Source organism: Zerene cesonia, chromosome 8 (assembly GCF_012273895.1).
Source record: "Zerene cesonia ecotype Mississippi chromosome 8, Zerene_cesonia_1.1, whole genome shotgun sequence".
NCBI classification, from domain to species: Eukaryota; Metazoa; Arthropoda; class Insecta; order Lepidoptera; family Pieridae; genus Zerene; species Zerene cesonia.
In genome coordinates, this window is record NC_052109.1 from 6,787,324 (window position 1) to 6,803,688 (window position 16,365).

The 16,365-nt window shown below is 33.6% G+C and overlaps 4 protein-coding genes across 4 annotated transcripts in view; 2 read left to right on the forward strand and 2 right to left on the reverse strand.

The window, feature by feature from the left end:
* The window catches only part of LOC119828531 (lopap-like), a 6,773-nt gene extending 3,335 nt beyond the window's left edge, over nucleotides 1–3,438 (reverse strand). Inside the window, exons 1-3 of the mRNA XM_038350712.1 lie at nucleotides 3,256–3,438; nucleotides 1,414–1,639; nucleotides 444–548 (exon numbers count right to left, since the gene is read on the reverse strand). Coding sequence (XP_038206640.1) covers nucleotides 444–548; nucleotides 1,414–1,639; nucleotides 3,256–3,369 — 445 coding nt within the window. The 5' untranslated portion in view covers nucleotides 3,370–3,438. The remainder of the gene's footprint in view (nucleotides 1–443; nucleotides 549–1,413; nucleotides 1,640–3,255) is intronic.
* Nucleotides 3,439–5,192: 1,754 nt separating this feature from the next.
* LOC119828622 (insecticyanin-A-like) lies at nucleotides 5,193–7,654 on the forward strand. Its single transcript, XM_038350844.1, has 4 exons — nucleotides 5,193–5,320; nucleotides 5,850–6,081; nucleotides 6,928–7,029; nucleotides 7,333–7,654. The coding sequence occupies exons 1-4, from the start codon at nucleotides 5,207–5,209 to the stop codon at nucleotides 7,527–7,529; spliced, it is 645 nt and encodes a 214-aa protein (XP_038206772.1). The 5' UTR covers nucleotides 5,193–5,206; the 3' UTR covers nucleotides 7,530–7,654.
* A 101-nt stretch (nucleotides 7,655–7,755) lies between these two features.
* Nucleotides 7,756–11,529, reverse strand: LOC119828741 (lopap-like). The gene is made up of 4 exons (XM_038350984.1): nucleotides 11,368–11,529; nucleotides 9,807–10,014; nucleotides 8,801–8,899; nucleotides 7,756–7,967 (listed from the first exon to the last, which is right to left on the reverse strand). Exons 1-4 carry the CDS (start codon nucleotides 11,482–11,484, stop codon nucleotides 7,756–7,758), a joined length of 636 nt encoding a protein of 211 aa, XP_038206912.1. The 5' UTR covers nucleotides 11,485–11,529.
* Nucleotides 11,530–12,390: 861 nt separating this feature from the next.
* LOC119828743 lies at nucleotides 12,391–15,976 on the forward strand. The gene is made up of 4 exons (XM_038350985.1): nucleotides 12,391–12,495; nucleotides 13,205–13,412; nucleotides 14,110–14,208; nucleotides 15,759–15,976. Exons 1-4 carry the CDS (start codon nucleotides 12,391–12,393, stop codon nucleotides 15,974–15,976), a joined length of 630 nt encoding a protein of 209 aa, XP_038206913.1.
* The last annotated feature ends 389 nt before the right edge of the window (nucleotides 15,977–16,365 follow it).

Consider the following 16,365-nt stretch of genomic DNA (forward strand, 5'->3'; position numbering starts at 1 on the left):
AATTATTTTATAGTTTTTAGTTTGATGTGCTTGAAAAGCGTGTTTTTTAGTTTTTTTAAACTATATTTTATTTTATTGACATATAATTAGAGATGATATAATATATACAGGACATGGGCCTGTGAGAGAGAGAGAAGTGGCATCTTGTACAATGAAAATCCTCTACCACGAACTTATCTTTAAAATGGCAGAATATTGTACTATCTACTTGATGTTAAATCATCTTAGTTGACTGTTTCAATTAAAATTGCTATATGTAACGAAAGCTATTAAAAGTGACGTGTGATTCGTGCCGAAGCGTGCTCAAATCCCACATAAGATTATTGGTGCTATTGGCACCACACGGAATCTATAATTCTATTAAAATAGGTAAAATATTTATGTCTGCGCAGTTTTCTAGTTCAGTTGTTTATTGTATATATATTACACTTTGTAATACTTACCATAGTGTGTTCGGAGTTTCTTCTTCAAAGTTTTGCAGGTATACGCTATGGCGTAGCTATCGTAGTCTGTAGACAGTATGAAGAAGGGGAATTGAAGAACTTTATCTGAGAATAAAGACATTTTATTCAATACAATATAAAATTTTTTATAGTGATCGCATTTTCGAAGAATTATGGTTTTAGACTTGATTTATTTTTATCTTAATTTGTTTATTACAAATGTTTACTCGTAAGTTACAATACATTTTTTCTAGACATTACAGAGATTAAACACTTTAATTTGTGAACTAGACTGTGCCGCATGACATTTAACCAGCAAAGGTCGTATTTTATATTTTATAAACTACGAAATTCAAATAGAAATTAAATAGGACACAAGTACGTCACTATACACGGGAGAATAACTACTTACACGTGCTGATCTAAACATATTTCACAGAGTATTAACAACCCTAACGCTATTATTTCTATTTAAATCAATCATCAGTCATTATTATATACCACCAATACATCTGATAGTACAACTCATCTCACAAATAATATGGAAGTGTTACTTTTATAAATGTTAAAGCTAATGAGGATTTTTTAAAAGAGCAACTACAGATGTTCTTGCGGGCTCTTCTCTGTAGAAACTGCCTTCCGAACCGGTGGTAAATTTTATAACTGTATAATATGACGATTGAAAAATGCTTCTATAAGAAGTCTAATTCAATGAATAAATGATTGAGTTTGAGTTTGATGTATATACTGTACGCGTTTGTTACTCTTTCGCGCGAAAACCACACAATGAATTTTGAAGATACTTGGTCGTGATGTAGCTTATAAACCAGAATAACACATTATCTATACAACTTGATCTTGCCCTTGGTTTCCGAGTGAAACCGCGAGGCACAACTTCATTCATAATGAAGGAAAACTGCGTACTTTAAACAAGAAAAGTATACAAAAATTATAGTGACAATGTACAAACCTCCATCCTCATGGCTGACTATGAATTGTGCCTTATTGCCAGCGTCAAACGTTGGATCAACCCTTGCGAAATACGACTTCTGAGTTCTGTTCCCCTGGTCCAGATCCACGTAGGTCTCTCGTAGAGTATAGCCTAGGTTGTCTTCTTGGAAATCGAGGGAGGCGCAGTCATAAATACTACGTCCATCGCTTGCATAACTACCCACATTGTACCAGAGCCCTGAAAACTGTATGATAACGAAATTAGTCAGAATTCAAATTCATGTCAATCAAGGCCGGCTTAAGCTATGGCGTAAACTTTTGGGGCCGTTTTTGAAAGTAAAAGTAGTAAAAGTAAGGAAATTCTTGGTCCTCCCCCCCCCTGAGTATGGGGGCCCTGGACAGGGGCTCCGTGTGCCCTTATGGTAAGACGGTAATGATTTAAATACATAATAGACACTAAACATGAGTTGTTAGTCGCTTTTCTTTTATACCGGTATTGAAAGGCCCCAAATGATAGACAGCGAATAAGACAAGTAGAAAAGACAGATAGAAAAAGGGAGACAAAAGAGAAGAATCGAAACTAGAAGCAAAATTGATATATTTACTTTAACGCTGTTTGTTTATTATGCTAATAGTTAGTGACTTCTCGTTTACATTAATTTATGTGTGTATGTATACATAAATTTAGTGAACTTGTGATTTATTATTCAGAGTGACAGCAATAAGGTCATGATTTTTAGAGTGTTATTATATTTTCTGAAATGTATATTCCAGATATCGTGAATTGAAAAATCACATTGCTTAACAATGTTTCATTTATTTTTCTTATTTATTATTACATTTTTATACCAGTAATTAATAGCATTAACCTTCTTTCAATAACTTATTGATAAGAGAAGATCTGAATGGAGCTTCTATTCACACTATCACATTAATATAATAATGTGAAAGTTTGTTTGTTTAGATGTTTGTCCGTCAATCATGCTGAAACTACTGAACGGATTTTGATGAAATTTTGTATTAAACAGTATGTGAGCTGACTTGGGTGATAGGATACTTTTATACCGATTGAATGCTCCCTTGGAATAAATCAGGAATAGACAGTCATTACATGATTAATTCCACGCGGGGAAAATTTATATACATACTAGCTGCGCCCCGCGGTTTCACCCGCGTAAGTCCGTATCCCGTAGGAATATCGGGATAAAAAATAGATGTTGGCCGATTCTCAGACCTACCCAATATGCTTACCAAATTTCAGAGGAATCGGTCAAGCCGTTTCGGAGGAGTATGGCAACGAAAACTGTGACACGAGAATTTTATATATATAGATTATCTAAATAATTCCTATCTACAATAAACTCACCGATGTCCTTGGTACCACTCCAAATTCTAAAATGGGACCAACTATTTCCTATCAAAACGAAAACTTAAAAAATCAGTAAAATTAAGAACCTCGCTCCTATGTTAATGACAAATTGTTTGTTTACTTTGTGTTTTACACGAAATACACCCTGCAATTTCTCTTTAGTAATGGACATACAAGCTATAACGCTAATTAAAACTAATTCGTCATTGGAATAATAAGCATTTAAAATAGACGAATCCATTACGAGCATTTGCACTAAAAACAATGAATAAGTGAATTTTAAACAAATACAAATCTAAACCAAGAATTGATTTGCATCTATCAAGACGCAGGCTGAATTTAATGAATAATTAACGTCTTATTAATACTTAATTAATACAACGCAATGTTGCAATTGAGTTTTTACATAGAAAACCGATCTGCTGATAAGCTCATTTACTTTAAACGATACTGTATCTAGAACGCAAAGCTGCAAAATTCCAAACAACTTACTTTCGTATAATCTAGTTTGTCGTGGATTTTCACATCAGGACATTCACCGGGTAATGTGAATTCGGCGCCATACGCCAAAGTGGTGAGACAAAAACAAATGAAGACGAATAACATTTCGTAAAATGTTGTTGTCTGCCCGACGGAGCCGTGTCGAGTGCTGCGTTTGACTCCTACATGATAATTATCCAATGATGACCCCTGGTGTTATATAAATCGTGGGTTATATTTAGCAAGGGCAATGGCGAATAATCTTGGAAGACGATTGATGGGAAATTAAGTAATAGGACGGAAAGGTAATTGCCTTGTGTACAATGTTGTGAGGTTGAGAATTCTTTTGATATTTCACTGAATATTGTGCAAGATATTATATAGTAGCAAGTTATTTGATTGATTACAGATTGACATTCGAGGAATTCCGTCTTAGAAAATATTTATATGCGATACGCTGGAACACCGGATATATTTAAAAACTTTTGGAACTAAAAATACGCCATCAATACATTAACATTTTAAGGCACATAGACAATCTCTGTCTGTAGTGGGTAATACAATTCTGAATATGCTTATTTTAATGAAATAACCGAACTTAATTAAAGGAACGAATAAAGTTCGATATTGATCACAAATTTGACTCATTGATGTTTATTGAGTTAATAAAATAATGTTGACTAGCAGAACATAGTATTTTTAGTGATGACGTGAGAAATAAGTAAATTTATTTTAAGCAAATAAAACCAAATTGATAAACTCAGATTCGACTTCAAATATTTAATATATATGCACCTTTGAATCTTCATAATACAGTTTTAAAATTTACCACCTATTCGGAAAGCAGTTTCTTCAGAGAAGAGTCGGCAAGAAACTCAGTAATAAATAAATTGTTGAAGATACATTACAAGGCCTAAAACATCCAAAAAAACTTACTTTTCATCACCTTAAAGCGTCCTAGTTATAATTGTTTATTTCGATTGAGATATCGTGGGTTTTCACAGAAGTTTTTATCAATACAGAGAACTGTTTATTTGTTATTGTTATGATTGTGACTGCTGATGTGTGGATTAAGCTTATAATTCCATATCATGCGAAGCTATTAAAAACTAGACTTAATTAGCTTTTACACAGGGAAGAATACAAACATTTTATAAAGGGAATGTCATAGGTTGAAATTTTAAAACAAATTTCTAAAGACGTATGTGTTTTGTTAATCTAAATGAGAAACTTCGTTGCTACGATTAGGCAAAAAACGCGGGTTCGAATCCCGCCTCGTGATATAATTATTTTCTATTCTTTCAAAATTTCTCATTTATAAAGCATTTTCAATGCTATAAAAGTAAAAAATAAATTTAATCTAACGTGATTTTTCGGAATGTTATTTTAATGTGGAAGTCGAGTACGCCTTGCTACGAGTTAGGCCAGCTCGCACCGGGGTGGGTATCACACCCCCACAGACGACTGGCGTGAAAGAACAGCATGCTACTGTGTTTCGTACGTTAAGGGAGGCAGCGGGAGGGCAGTTTCCTTAGCCTCACCCTTCCCAGTCCATTCTTTCTTTCGAGTCGTCAATCCTTTTCCTATCCCTTACTTCTTATAAGCCGGCGGAGAGGTAGTGCCTCTACGAATATTCATGGGCAATGGTGAACACTTACCAGACAAACCACCAGCTCAGTTGTCCGCTGTGACATCAAAAATCGATAATTAATAATGTGTCTTAACTTAATTAATATGGCACTAATTTTCGGATTCTTCTTAGCCTTTTTGCACTCCGTATAAATAAAAGCATTAAATAAATCTTAGAAGTCAAATTGTGATACCCAGGACAATAATAAAAGGTTTAATTCTTATTAAATTAATTAACGCGTTATTCTTAGAATGAGTCGATAACCTCTGACCTTTGAGAAACTATTCGTATCATCTCTTTGATTTCTACAGTCAGAGAATTCAGTTCGTCGCAATGATTAATATAATCGTATTTTGTGTATTTTTCACTAATGCGTATGGCTATTTCACTATTCCAGGAAAATGTCCAGAAAATATAGCGTTACAAGAGGACTTTAGAATAGCAGATGTGAGTATTTTTTTATTTATCCGACAAAAAATCAACTTATGCTTAGTAACAATTCATTCAGTTTTCCGAACAGAGTTTGTAGATTTAAAAAAAAAATTAAATCAAGATACGATTAAGCTTTTTGTGAGAAATCTTCTGTATGCTTATCACATTTCGCACTAATATTATAAATGTGAAAGTTTGTTCGTTTGGATGTTTGTCCGTCAATCACACTGAAACTTCTATAGGGAATTTGATGAAAATTGGTATACAGACAGGGTATAAGCTGACTTGGGTGATAGGATACTTTTTATCTCGATTAAATGTTCCTTTGGGATAAAGGTAGAATCTTGATATCTTGATCGAGCGGAGCCGGGACGAGCATCTAATTGTTAAATAAACACGATTATGAATACTTAACGGTACTGCACATAAAATGGGATGGTATAATTGCTTTTTATTAAAATTCTTTAGTGTTAAAATCATAATTAATAACTGCATGAAGTAAGTTGAAACCATCAGTAATCGATATTTGCTTGTATACTTTCAGTTTTACGGAAAATGGTACCAGGCATACCATTTCTCCAGCGATGGCCAGAATCTCAACAACTGTTCTACCTTAGAACTTATGACTAGACCATCAGGGATCTATCTCAACCAGTCGAGAGTTGACAGAGGTCTTTTCCATCGGTACAGCATAGGAAAAGTAGAAATACCAACAAGAGTGGAAGACGCAGCGAACTTGGAATTGACGTTCGCTTTTAAGAATGCCCCTCGGCGTTGTAAGTTGTTTTGTTCTTTATTCCATTCATCATCATCACCATCCTCATCATCATCATCAGCCCATATTTGCTTCTACTGCTGAGACACAGGCCTACTTACAGAGTTCGGACCATGATTTACTACGCTGGTTAAAAGATGTCATAATATGATAATATGTGACATATCGTCGAATTTTTGATCTTCGACATGCCAGTTTCTTCTCAATGTTGTGACGTCATGACTGATGATAAGAAAATAATGATATTATGTTTTTTATAACATCTCTTTTAACATATAGCAATCAGATAAAGTGCGAAGTAATGGTCGATTTTATAAATTGGTCTTCTTTATTTATCTCGCTGAAACCCTCAAAGTTTGCATAACTAATGATTTAACTTTTGATTCAAGTAACATTATTATTAATATAATATTTCATACACTAAACCAATTTAGGGAAAATGAGGATTAATTACAATTCATAACATTCAAATGATATAATTTTTCAAATTTGTTTAAATTTTTAAAATCCTTCCTACTAATCCTATTCTACTTATATTATAAATGCGAAAGTTTGTAAGGATGTGTGTGTATTTGTTGCTCTTTCACGCAAAAATTACGGAACCGATTGCAATGAAATTTGGTACGTAGTCAGCTGGACAACTGGAATAACATATAGGCAACTTCTTATCTCCATATTTCTACGGGATACGGACTTACACGGGTGAAACCGCGGAGCGCAGCTAGTGATTAATATAATAATTTACAATATGCTTATATAAACATTTGCAACCAACGACTTGATTATTCTCATGTCTTGATTACCAAGAACTGATAATCATAATAAAAAGGGTTACTTTACTCCACAGTGAAGACCAGAAAGTATCCTTTCAAGGTGCTGGCTACTAACTACAACTACTATGCTACAATATATACATGTCAATACAGCCCACTTATTGATAAACACTTCAGTGAGTATAATTTTTAGTTTTATAGCATTGAAATGCTCTTCGAATAAGAAATTATGAAAAAATAGAAAATAGGGTGTCCCTTAGGCACTTCAACTAGTATTTCATGTTCTATTTGACTTCCTTCTCTGTAATAGCTTCTCTATTTGATTTCATTTTAGTGTATCCTACTAAACACTTAATTCACTAATTAAATACTTCTCTTTCGGTCTAATTGGTGCATTTTTTCTATAGTTTAAGAATTTATTTACTATTTTATCAAGTATCTGCAGTTCTCGTAATAATTGAATTCTAATGTGATTTCAGTGTACATTTGGATACTATCAAGAAACCCAGTACTAAACATGGTTTCAAAGGAATTATCGATGAAGCCATTACAACAATTTGGTGTCAATGACATTCATGATAAAATGGTCAAAGAGGACAGGAGCAAATGTGCTCCGAAATACTATGACGACGTACCCTTGGAACCCGTGACCTTCAGATTTCCAGTGCCGATATAATTTTGCTTCCACCTTCACGATCAGGGTAAACTTGGATGGATAGTTCATGAAAATTAATGTTAATTTTAAATAGAGCCGAATGTAAAAAGAAATAGTGTATAAGGGGATTGAGGTCATATTGCGAAACGCCATATTGAAGTTTTTGACAAAATAGTTTCTAAGAGTTGAAATGATATAAAATTGAATCTTGTTCAAGAATAAAACAATAAAATCCAGTATAAAAATCTTATTTACATTCCTGTGTTTCTTCGACAGTGTCGTTTACGCCATTAATATTAAGGGCATGTATTTCTGCAGTCCACTGATAAGAGCAATCACTGTGGTTTTCCTTTTTTAAGTACACATTACTGGCATCAGGCAGTAGCTTTAATTGATATCGCGCTTCCATCAGAAGATCCGCTGACAACGTCCTACTTCGTGAAAGAATCCAGGCGTTGACTGAAAATATTTATAAAAATCGATAAGGATAACAGACAATAAAAAGAAAACATATTATCGCTAAAGATGAGTGTGAATGACGGTTGCATCAATCAACAAAACGGATTAAAGAGGACTATGTGGACAGGGCAGCTTCATATTTGAAAACACGCTTATTATGTTAAATAATGCTTAGGTGCTACTGATAATAAAGACCAATAACAGATTGAAAGTTATACATTGATTGCAATGTATAGGCACCAATTTTTTACTAAGCGAGCAATCACGCATTGTAGTGCGTTCATTGCGAGAGTCTTTCTTTCTAACCTCTTTTAACTGTTATTGCGAAGAAGTGAATTTTTAGTATAATTACGCTCAGGTTTCTTATCAATTGTTTGATGAAATTCTTCGATGCATTGACTACATGGTCTGTGTGAGTCTGTGAGAGTTGTAAGGCTCTAATTTCAATTCCCAGAGCCATTAAATTAACGTAAGCCTAGTGGCACACACTTACAATACATCCAGCATATAGTCTATGTTTTACATAAGCGCACGTGGAACTTTCTTTAGGTCTTTTCTAATATGGAAAACTGAATTCTTATTATTTTATTATTTTCGTGTAACATGTCAATAAAATATTATTATGAGTTACGTGTTGGAACAGTGTTCTCTAGCGACAGGTTGTCTTGTCTGTTTATCTTAATAGATAAAGTCACATAAAGAGAACTTCTTGAAAAACACACATCAAACCAAACCAAATTACTTCATACGCAAATCGACGCTATTTGCATAACTCCCGAGACTCATTGTAAAACTTTCACCTTACAGATCAAATTTGTCTTTAATAAACTTACCATATTTCAATTGTAAATTTCCATTTACTCTGCAGCCATAAAGCACCGAGTAATTCGTGTAATCCGTTGATATAACATTCAGGGGCACACCGACGGGGTCTGTAATTATTTACAATTTGTTTTCAGTGCTCTTTTGGACTTTTAACGCATAAATGACAGGCTTTTGCCCGGGGCAAACAGAATGTGAGATACCTTTTGTATTTCAATATTGTTGAGTATTGTATGAATTCTGTTTGTTTATGAATTACATGAAAAAGGCAACGATTGTCTTGTACAGCACAGTTATTTTAGCTTTTTTATTATTTCAGTTGTATGAACAATGGAACTACAGTTTAGTGAGAGGGATGAAATATAATATTTTCTTGTGTTTGATTTTACGCGAGTATTATGCATTTAGAAATTAAAAACTTTTTAAGTCAGTCAGGCCAGTCTCCCCGTGACCACGCTCGCTGTAAAGTGTTCGAAACGTCGGGTTAATAATATAATGAATAAATCGCGTTTAAAATCTGTTAAAAAGTTTTATATTTCTAAAGGGATAAAATATTTATGAAGTGACCAAAGTATTGATAAAGTTTTTTATTTAGGAACGACGTTTAAAAGGCTAGCTCCTGGTATAAATATAGTTCTAATTAATATTTGGTCCACAAAAAAATGTATATTTATTATTCTGATAAAATTTATTTTATTCGGTGCTCCTATTTTTAAATATAACTTCTCCATGAGATCTAAAAGCTTACAAAATTTTCCAAATAAGAAATTAAAAACTAAATATTAAATATTAATAAATATTAAGAACTAAAACATATTATTTATTATATAAACATATAAAAATAATATATCAAAATTTCTCATTTATAAAGCATTTCAATGCTATAAAACTAAAAATTAAATATGATTTTAATTTAACAATTAATTTTTCCGGAACAAGGACTCGGAATTGGATTGCTACCAGAAGTGGTATCAGAACTGCCACTAAAAACTGATAAACGCATCGTTTTCAACATACCTACATTGTTCTCTTCTATAGGAAACACAGCATCATCACCAGACGAGTAGGTGCTGTTTACATGAATTATGTACTGTATGTCACCTTTCACGAAACCATTCTGAATCCTAACGCGTCGCCCGCAAAGCTGGACCACTTTATAGGCACAGTGGCCGTCCACTTCGTACCATAGTGGAAATTTCTCTATCACATACCATTTGCCGAGGAACTGAAATTTTGAAACACATGTAATTAACATAATGTCAGATGAAAGATAATAAACTGTTTGAAAATACTTTATGGCTTGGACCGAGGCTTTGAATATAGAAAAACTAAACTATAATTTATGATTGTTCCAAACCTCATCCAGATTATTTTAGCCATTCAATCCTTTATAAACATAAACATATAAATATGCAAAAATGACCACCACGTAAGTTGCAGACATAGCATCCTACTAATCCTATTATCCTACTATTCCTACTAATATTGTAAATGCGAAAGTTTGTAAGGATGTGTGTGTGTTTGTTAGTCTTTCACACAAAAACCAGCTATCTACGTAGGTACGTAGATAGCTGGACAACTGGAATAACATATAGGCAACTTTTTATCCCTATATTCTTACGGGATACGGACTTAATCGGATGAAAACGCGGGGCGCAGCTGGTCTTCTATAAAAATGTCACCTATAAAATATCAAAAGACTTACAAATGACGCATTTTTCAAACGTTTCCTTAATACGATATCAAAAAGCATTTAACTGAGCATTGAAAAGTTAGCTCTCAGTGAAGTCTACGCTAAAAGAAAATAACAGACGTATATTCTAATGTAGACATATTGCCGCCCACTGACGCTCGATTTCCTAAAATACTTGGAAACATAAAGAGGAAATGTGAAAATGCTTTATACAACTGACAGGGAAACGTTATGGGAATAGCACGAGTATTATATACGTATTTTAATTTCATTTTCCGAAAAACGTATTCCATTTCATGACATGACTATGACGTCTTTCACATATGTGAATATTTATTTATAGAAAAAGGAAACGCCAATTGTGTTGCTAAGCGTAACACTCGAGAACGGCTCGACCAATTCGGGTATTTTTTGGCGTTTTTGTTAAGGCACTATACACACATACGACGAGTGAAGCCGGGGCAAACCGTTATTTGTAAGTTACTTTAATAAAGAACACCTACCGAAAGTTTTAACTAAATACCTCAATGAGTTACACTTTAGAATCCTGTCTATTCATATTACAAACATATAGGTATGTTTGTTTTGCTTTCACGCAAAAATTACTGATCGTTTCTTTACTTAATTTGGTAAAGATATAATCTAAAATAGTACATACGTAGGTTCACCCACACAGATCACGAGTAAAACCGACGTCTTAAGTAGCACAAATTGTAATCCAATACAATGCACAACCTGAACATTTTCTATATATACCCTCTATCCCCTATAGACAATGCCGTACTAAAGAATTATTGAAAATATTTTAGAATAGACGGTAAAAACACCAAATCACTAGGTGATTCCACACCAGAGGTCACATCGGTATCACAGAAGAAACCTCACCTTATCGATCTGGAATAACTCCATGGTTTTCACGTTCCTGCATTCTCCGAATTGCAATATCTGACCAACAATCACTTGAAAAACAGTAAACAAAACTATAAAAATTTCTTTGCGCATCGTTCATTGCGTTTGGAACGGATATACGTGTTTTTAGAGCTGATATAGTGGTATCTTAGTCTAGATAAATCTTGATATCTCTGATAGACGTCGCTTCTAGAGAGGGTATTGACTCGCTGGTCCGATCTTTTTAATATTCAATTATTTGTGTGTCATTGATATTAAATCCCGTTGTGGTGTATGGGATGGATAATAAGCGTTTTAATTATTTAGGATAAATGGGGATTTTAATATAATTGTTAAAAATATGGCATTGCCTATTTTGTTGTTGCACAAATAGACTCGTAATTTTGATCAATTCACGAAACTTATGAATTGATTATATTATTATAGATATCGAATCTCTTTATATACAAGTGCTGCCGCGCGGTTTCACCCGAGGACCAACCCACAGGTAAAAGTTAGTACCTACTACTGTAAATTGTGTGTTATTCTAGTAGTCTATAAGCACTAATCATCAAAATCCGCTCAATGGTTTTCGCTTAAAAGAACATACATACATGCACCCAGCAATCCTCATACACTATCACATTTATAATATTACTGATATCATATTATAGGATTTATCTTGAGTAGCTGATGGGTGGATGTGACGAAGTTGTGTGCAGAAGCTAGTTAAATAATAAAATCCATACAAAGTTCACAAACACCCAGTATTCATCACCCCATCTTCAATAAATGAACAATAAGTGAACAAACAACACAAAACACAAACAAACAAAAAAAAACACAGAAAACAGAGGGTCTTGTACAAGATAATTAAGACATTTTTTCAGTCTATTTATAAGGAAAAGAAGTTTTTGATTGCGGAAATAGTATTTAATTGATTTACAATAAGTTTATAAAACACCGTTAAATTTGACGTAAGTCAGTTGTTCGGACGCAAGCAGCATCGATCTCGTTAAGATGTTTCGTGTTCTACCGTTTGTGTGTTTGTTTGTTTTTGTCAAAGCTGTGGTTCAGAATGCCAGCTGTCCCCTTGTGAGTCCCAGGGAGGTGGATTTGAAGGGAGTGAGTGTTTAAACATTTTACTAATATAAATTTAGATTTATAAAATCAATTAATAAAATCTTATTTCCTTAGGGATAACAGATATTGAAATAAGATTTTAATTTTATTCACAACTAGCTTTTGACCACGACTTCGCACGCGTTAAATTCAGAGTAGTTTAGTAGATGATATTATACTTATAAACCTTCCTCTCGAATCACTCTATCTATTAAAAAAATCCATCAAGATCCGTTGCATAGTTTTAAAGATTTAAGCATACATAGGGACATAGGGACAGAGAAAGCGATTTTGTTTTATACTATGTAGTGATAATAACAATATATAATATTACATAAGATAGTCTAAGTTTAAAATTAGTGTTCTTTCTGACATGATAAGTATACTTTGTGTATAATTTTCGCTAATGAACTATTTATTATTGGAATTAGGTGATTTGAGACATCGCCGTGAATCAAATCTTATATGTAACAAATAAAATTGTGAAGAGCCGTCATTATCGAAAGAAAGCTAATGTCTAGCTTAATTTGATTTCGATCGAGTTCAATTTGAGGGCGGTATAGTTTTTTGTCTGTATTAAAAAATAAGTACTTTCATCATGTCATTTAAGTTCATTGACTAGGTGTTCAAATTAATTGACTGTGATGCGAATTTTATGTAATTAAAACGACTTTTATGAATTTATATCTACATTTATAAAATTCTCTTACAGCTAGATGGGAAATGGTACTTGGCAGCTGTAGCCACAGACCTGGAGATCGAAGGCGATTGTGCCATGGTACTCTTCAACCATAAGACCAACAACACCACAGATATCTCCATCAGCTGGGTTGTCAACAACACAGTCAGTTATTACAATGGATCTGTCGCTCTCACTGTTGATGATAGCGGCGGTGATTTACTGTTTGTCACTTATACAGGTAAAGAAAAAAAAAATAGATAAATACCAAGAAATTAGATAAAGAATTTTTTTTTTAATTTTTTATTTAGTTCAACTTGCGCACTAAATAGTTTGCGTATTCATAGAATAGATGTATACATAGAACTATAACTATAAAGAATAAATAAATAAATAAACTATATTAATTGTACATTATTACTGCTGCTGTTATATTAGTGTATAAGTTGTTTGGAAACCAATAAAATAAAATAAAATCGTCAGACAATGAGGCTGAGATTTTAGATCCATTGTCATGTCGGTCATCCAAACTCTCCCGTGGGCCGCGACCTCGCTTCGGAATATCCGTTAAAAAGTCTCTTATTTCTAAATGCTACAAAGTTATTTATTTATTATTATTATTTATTAACTTATAATATATTATTATATTTATATGTTATTATATTAACTGGGCTTAGATTTCGCACTTTAATATTTTTTTACTGATGTCCCAAAAATGAAATGGTTCTTAATTCGAGCCTTTTTTGCTTTGGCTTCTTGATAATCCCATGGGTTTTGAGTCCATTGACGTTATTTTGTGTAGGAAGCTGTTGTAATTTGGTCCCATTTTAGAAGCTGGAGTGGTACCCACCCAGAGACTTTGCGATCGATGACCTTTGTAGTAGAATAAGAAAAATGTATTGAAATTTTAATGCATAGTATTAACTTCTATATTGCAGATCAGAAATCAGAAAGGTACTCCTTATTGGACGTGAATTATGAACATTACGCTGTTATATTTGCATGTTATAACAACACAGCTGATAACAGAAGTACTTGTAAGTATTCTATACTTATTTATTTATACTCATTCATTATGTTATTCCTCAGTAGAATTTGTATCTTTGTATACAAACATAATTGTCAGGATAAACTCATCCATCGTCATCCATTGCCGGAATAAAAACAATAACGTTTCCTTCTCGTCTCTTGAACTATATCTGTGCTAAATATCATCCAAATTAGTTTACAAGTTTAGGTGTAAAGAGTGGACAGACAAATAGAGTTACTCGTACATTTATAATATTAGTAGGAATTGTAGGAATTACTAAATAAGGTAACGTTAAAACAAATGATTTCTAATCAAAATGGAGATAAACAGTATCTATTCTATTCGCAGTAACTATTTTTCTAAGGTGTTTTATAAACGCCTATTGAATAGCTCCGGCCGCATTGTAACTTTGTCCTAACTTCCCTGCCATTTTTACATTCCAATAACGTAAAAATTTTATGACAAAAGTTGAGAAGTCGAAAAAAATTACGGAAAATTAATGAGGCCGATACGGAATTGATAATTATTTCCTCCGTGAATACAATGAACGGGCCGGGTATCGAACCAGTGACCTTTGGAATTAATTTTCTGCTCGACTGGAGGTCAGGTTCAATGAGTCTGAATGGAGCGTGATCTAATCCACATTGTTAATTTTTTTTTTGTGTGTTTTTTATAATTATTCTGCATTCTTATGCATTTTATTTTTATTGTTTTCTATATATTGTTGAGATGCTCACTACCCGAATATTATATTAAAATGAAAGTATATATAGCATGATATGTTTTCTTATTATGTAAAAATATTGGGAATGAAGTCTCATTGTCTCTCAATCTTCATTTTTTCATCTCATCATCATCATCATCAGCCTATATATGTTCCCACTGCTGGGACACAGAGGCCTATGATTTTTTCATCTGAAAAGAACAAATTAAATACAACCGCTTCAATTTGTAATTCAGAATTTTCATAACTGCATCAAAAAATGGTATTTTTGTTTCGCGTTGTACAACAACAATCGGAGCATGCAATACCATGACGTCTTAAAGCAGTACTAATTCCAGTGAGGGAAAGCGATGGCGCTAGACGCTCTATAGCTCCGCCATTTTTCCACACTGAAATTAGGACTGCTTCAAAACGTCAAACTTAACACCCAGCTTACTCTCATCATCATCAGCCCATACACGTTCCCCTGTGTCCCAAGACGGCCTATGAGGGTTCAGGCCATAATCTACCACGCTGGCCAAGATGTCACGTGTCGTCGAACTTTTGATTCTTGGACATGCCGGTTTCCTTACGATGTTTTCCTTCACCGTTTTAAGCAGTTATATGTTATCCACATGTGTATATAAATTGAAAAATCAATTTATTTCCTGCACGCTCTTCCCGGTCTCGAACCCCGACAGCTTACTCTAATCATCATTAATCTATGTTTAAACTAAACGTTGTCTCTTTCTTTTTACGTCTATTTCTATAAATGTGAAAGGGATTAAAAAATATATCAACATTTATTTATTTAAATATTTTTTCAAGTCACTAATCTCTTATTCGATCAACAGACGAATTGTGGAAGCTCACGCGCATGCCGCATGTAAAAAGTGTCGATTCGACGAAAATAGATGGCGCTGTAGCAAACTATAGTCTACAAAACACACCATTCCTTTACTTCAATAACACAGAAGACACGTGCAGAATAAACTCAGGAAACCATTTGAATCCTGCATCTTTGATCTTGACATCAGCTGCGGCTGTTATATTGTTTAGAAGGTTATATTAAAAATATATTAAACATACGTTCAGGGATATGGTTAAGGTTGGAAATAAATTAGGTGTAAGTTTGATTTTAAATAGAAATATTGTATGTTCAATCAATGTGTGGCACTGAATACGAAATATTTGAATAGCAGTTCTTCCATCGGTCGTCGAGGCGCACAGACTCTAGGCACCGCTTTATGGTGGATGTTCCGTGTACCCGGACTAAGCGGTTCGACTCTACATTCTATATGCCAATATGAGTATAATAAGTTTTAATTGTAAAGGATCGAAGAGGTCTGGTGGATGTATTAAGGCGCTGTGTGACTCAGCGGATATTATTGCCCTCCAGGAAACATGGCTCTTGCCAAGTGATATACCTACACTTGGAGATATACATAATAATTTTTCATA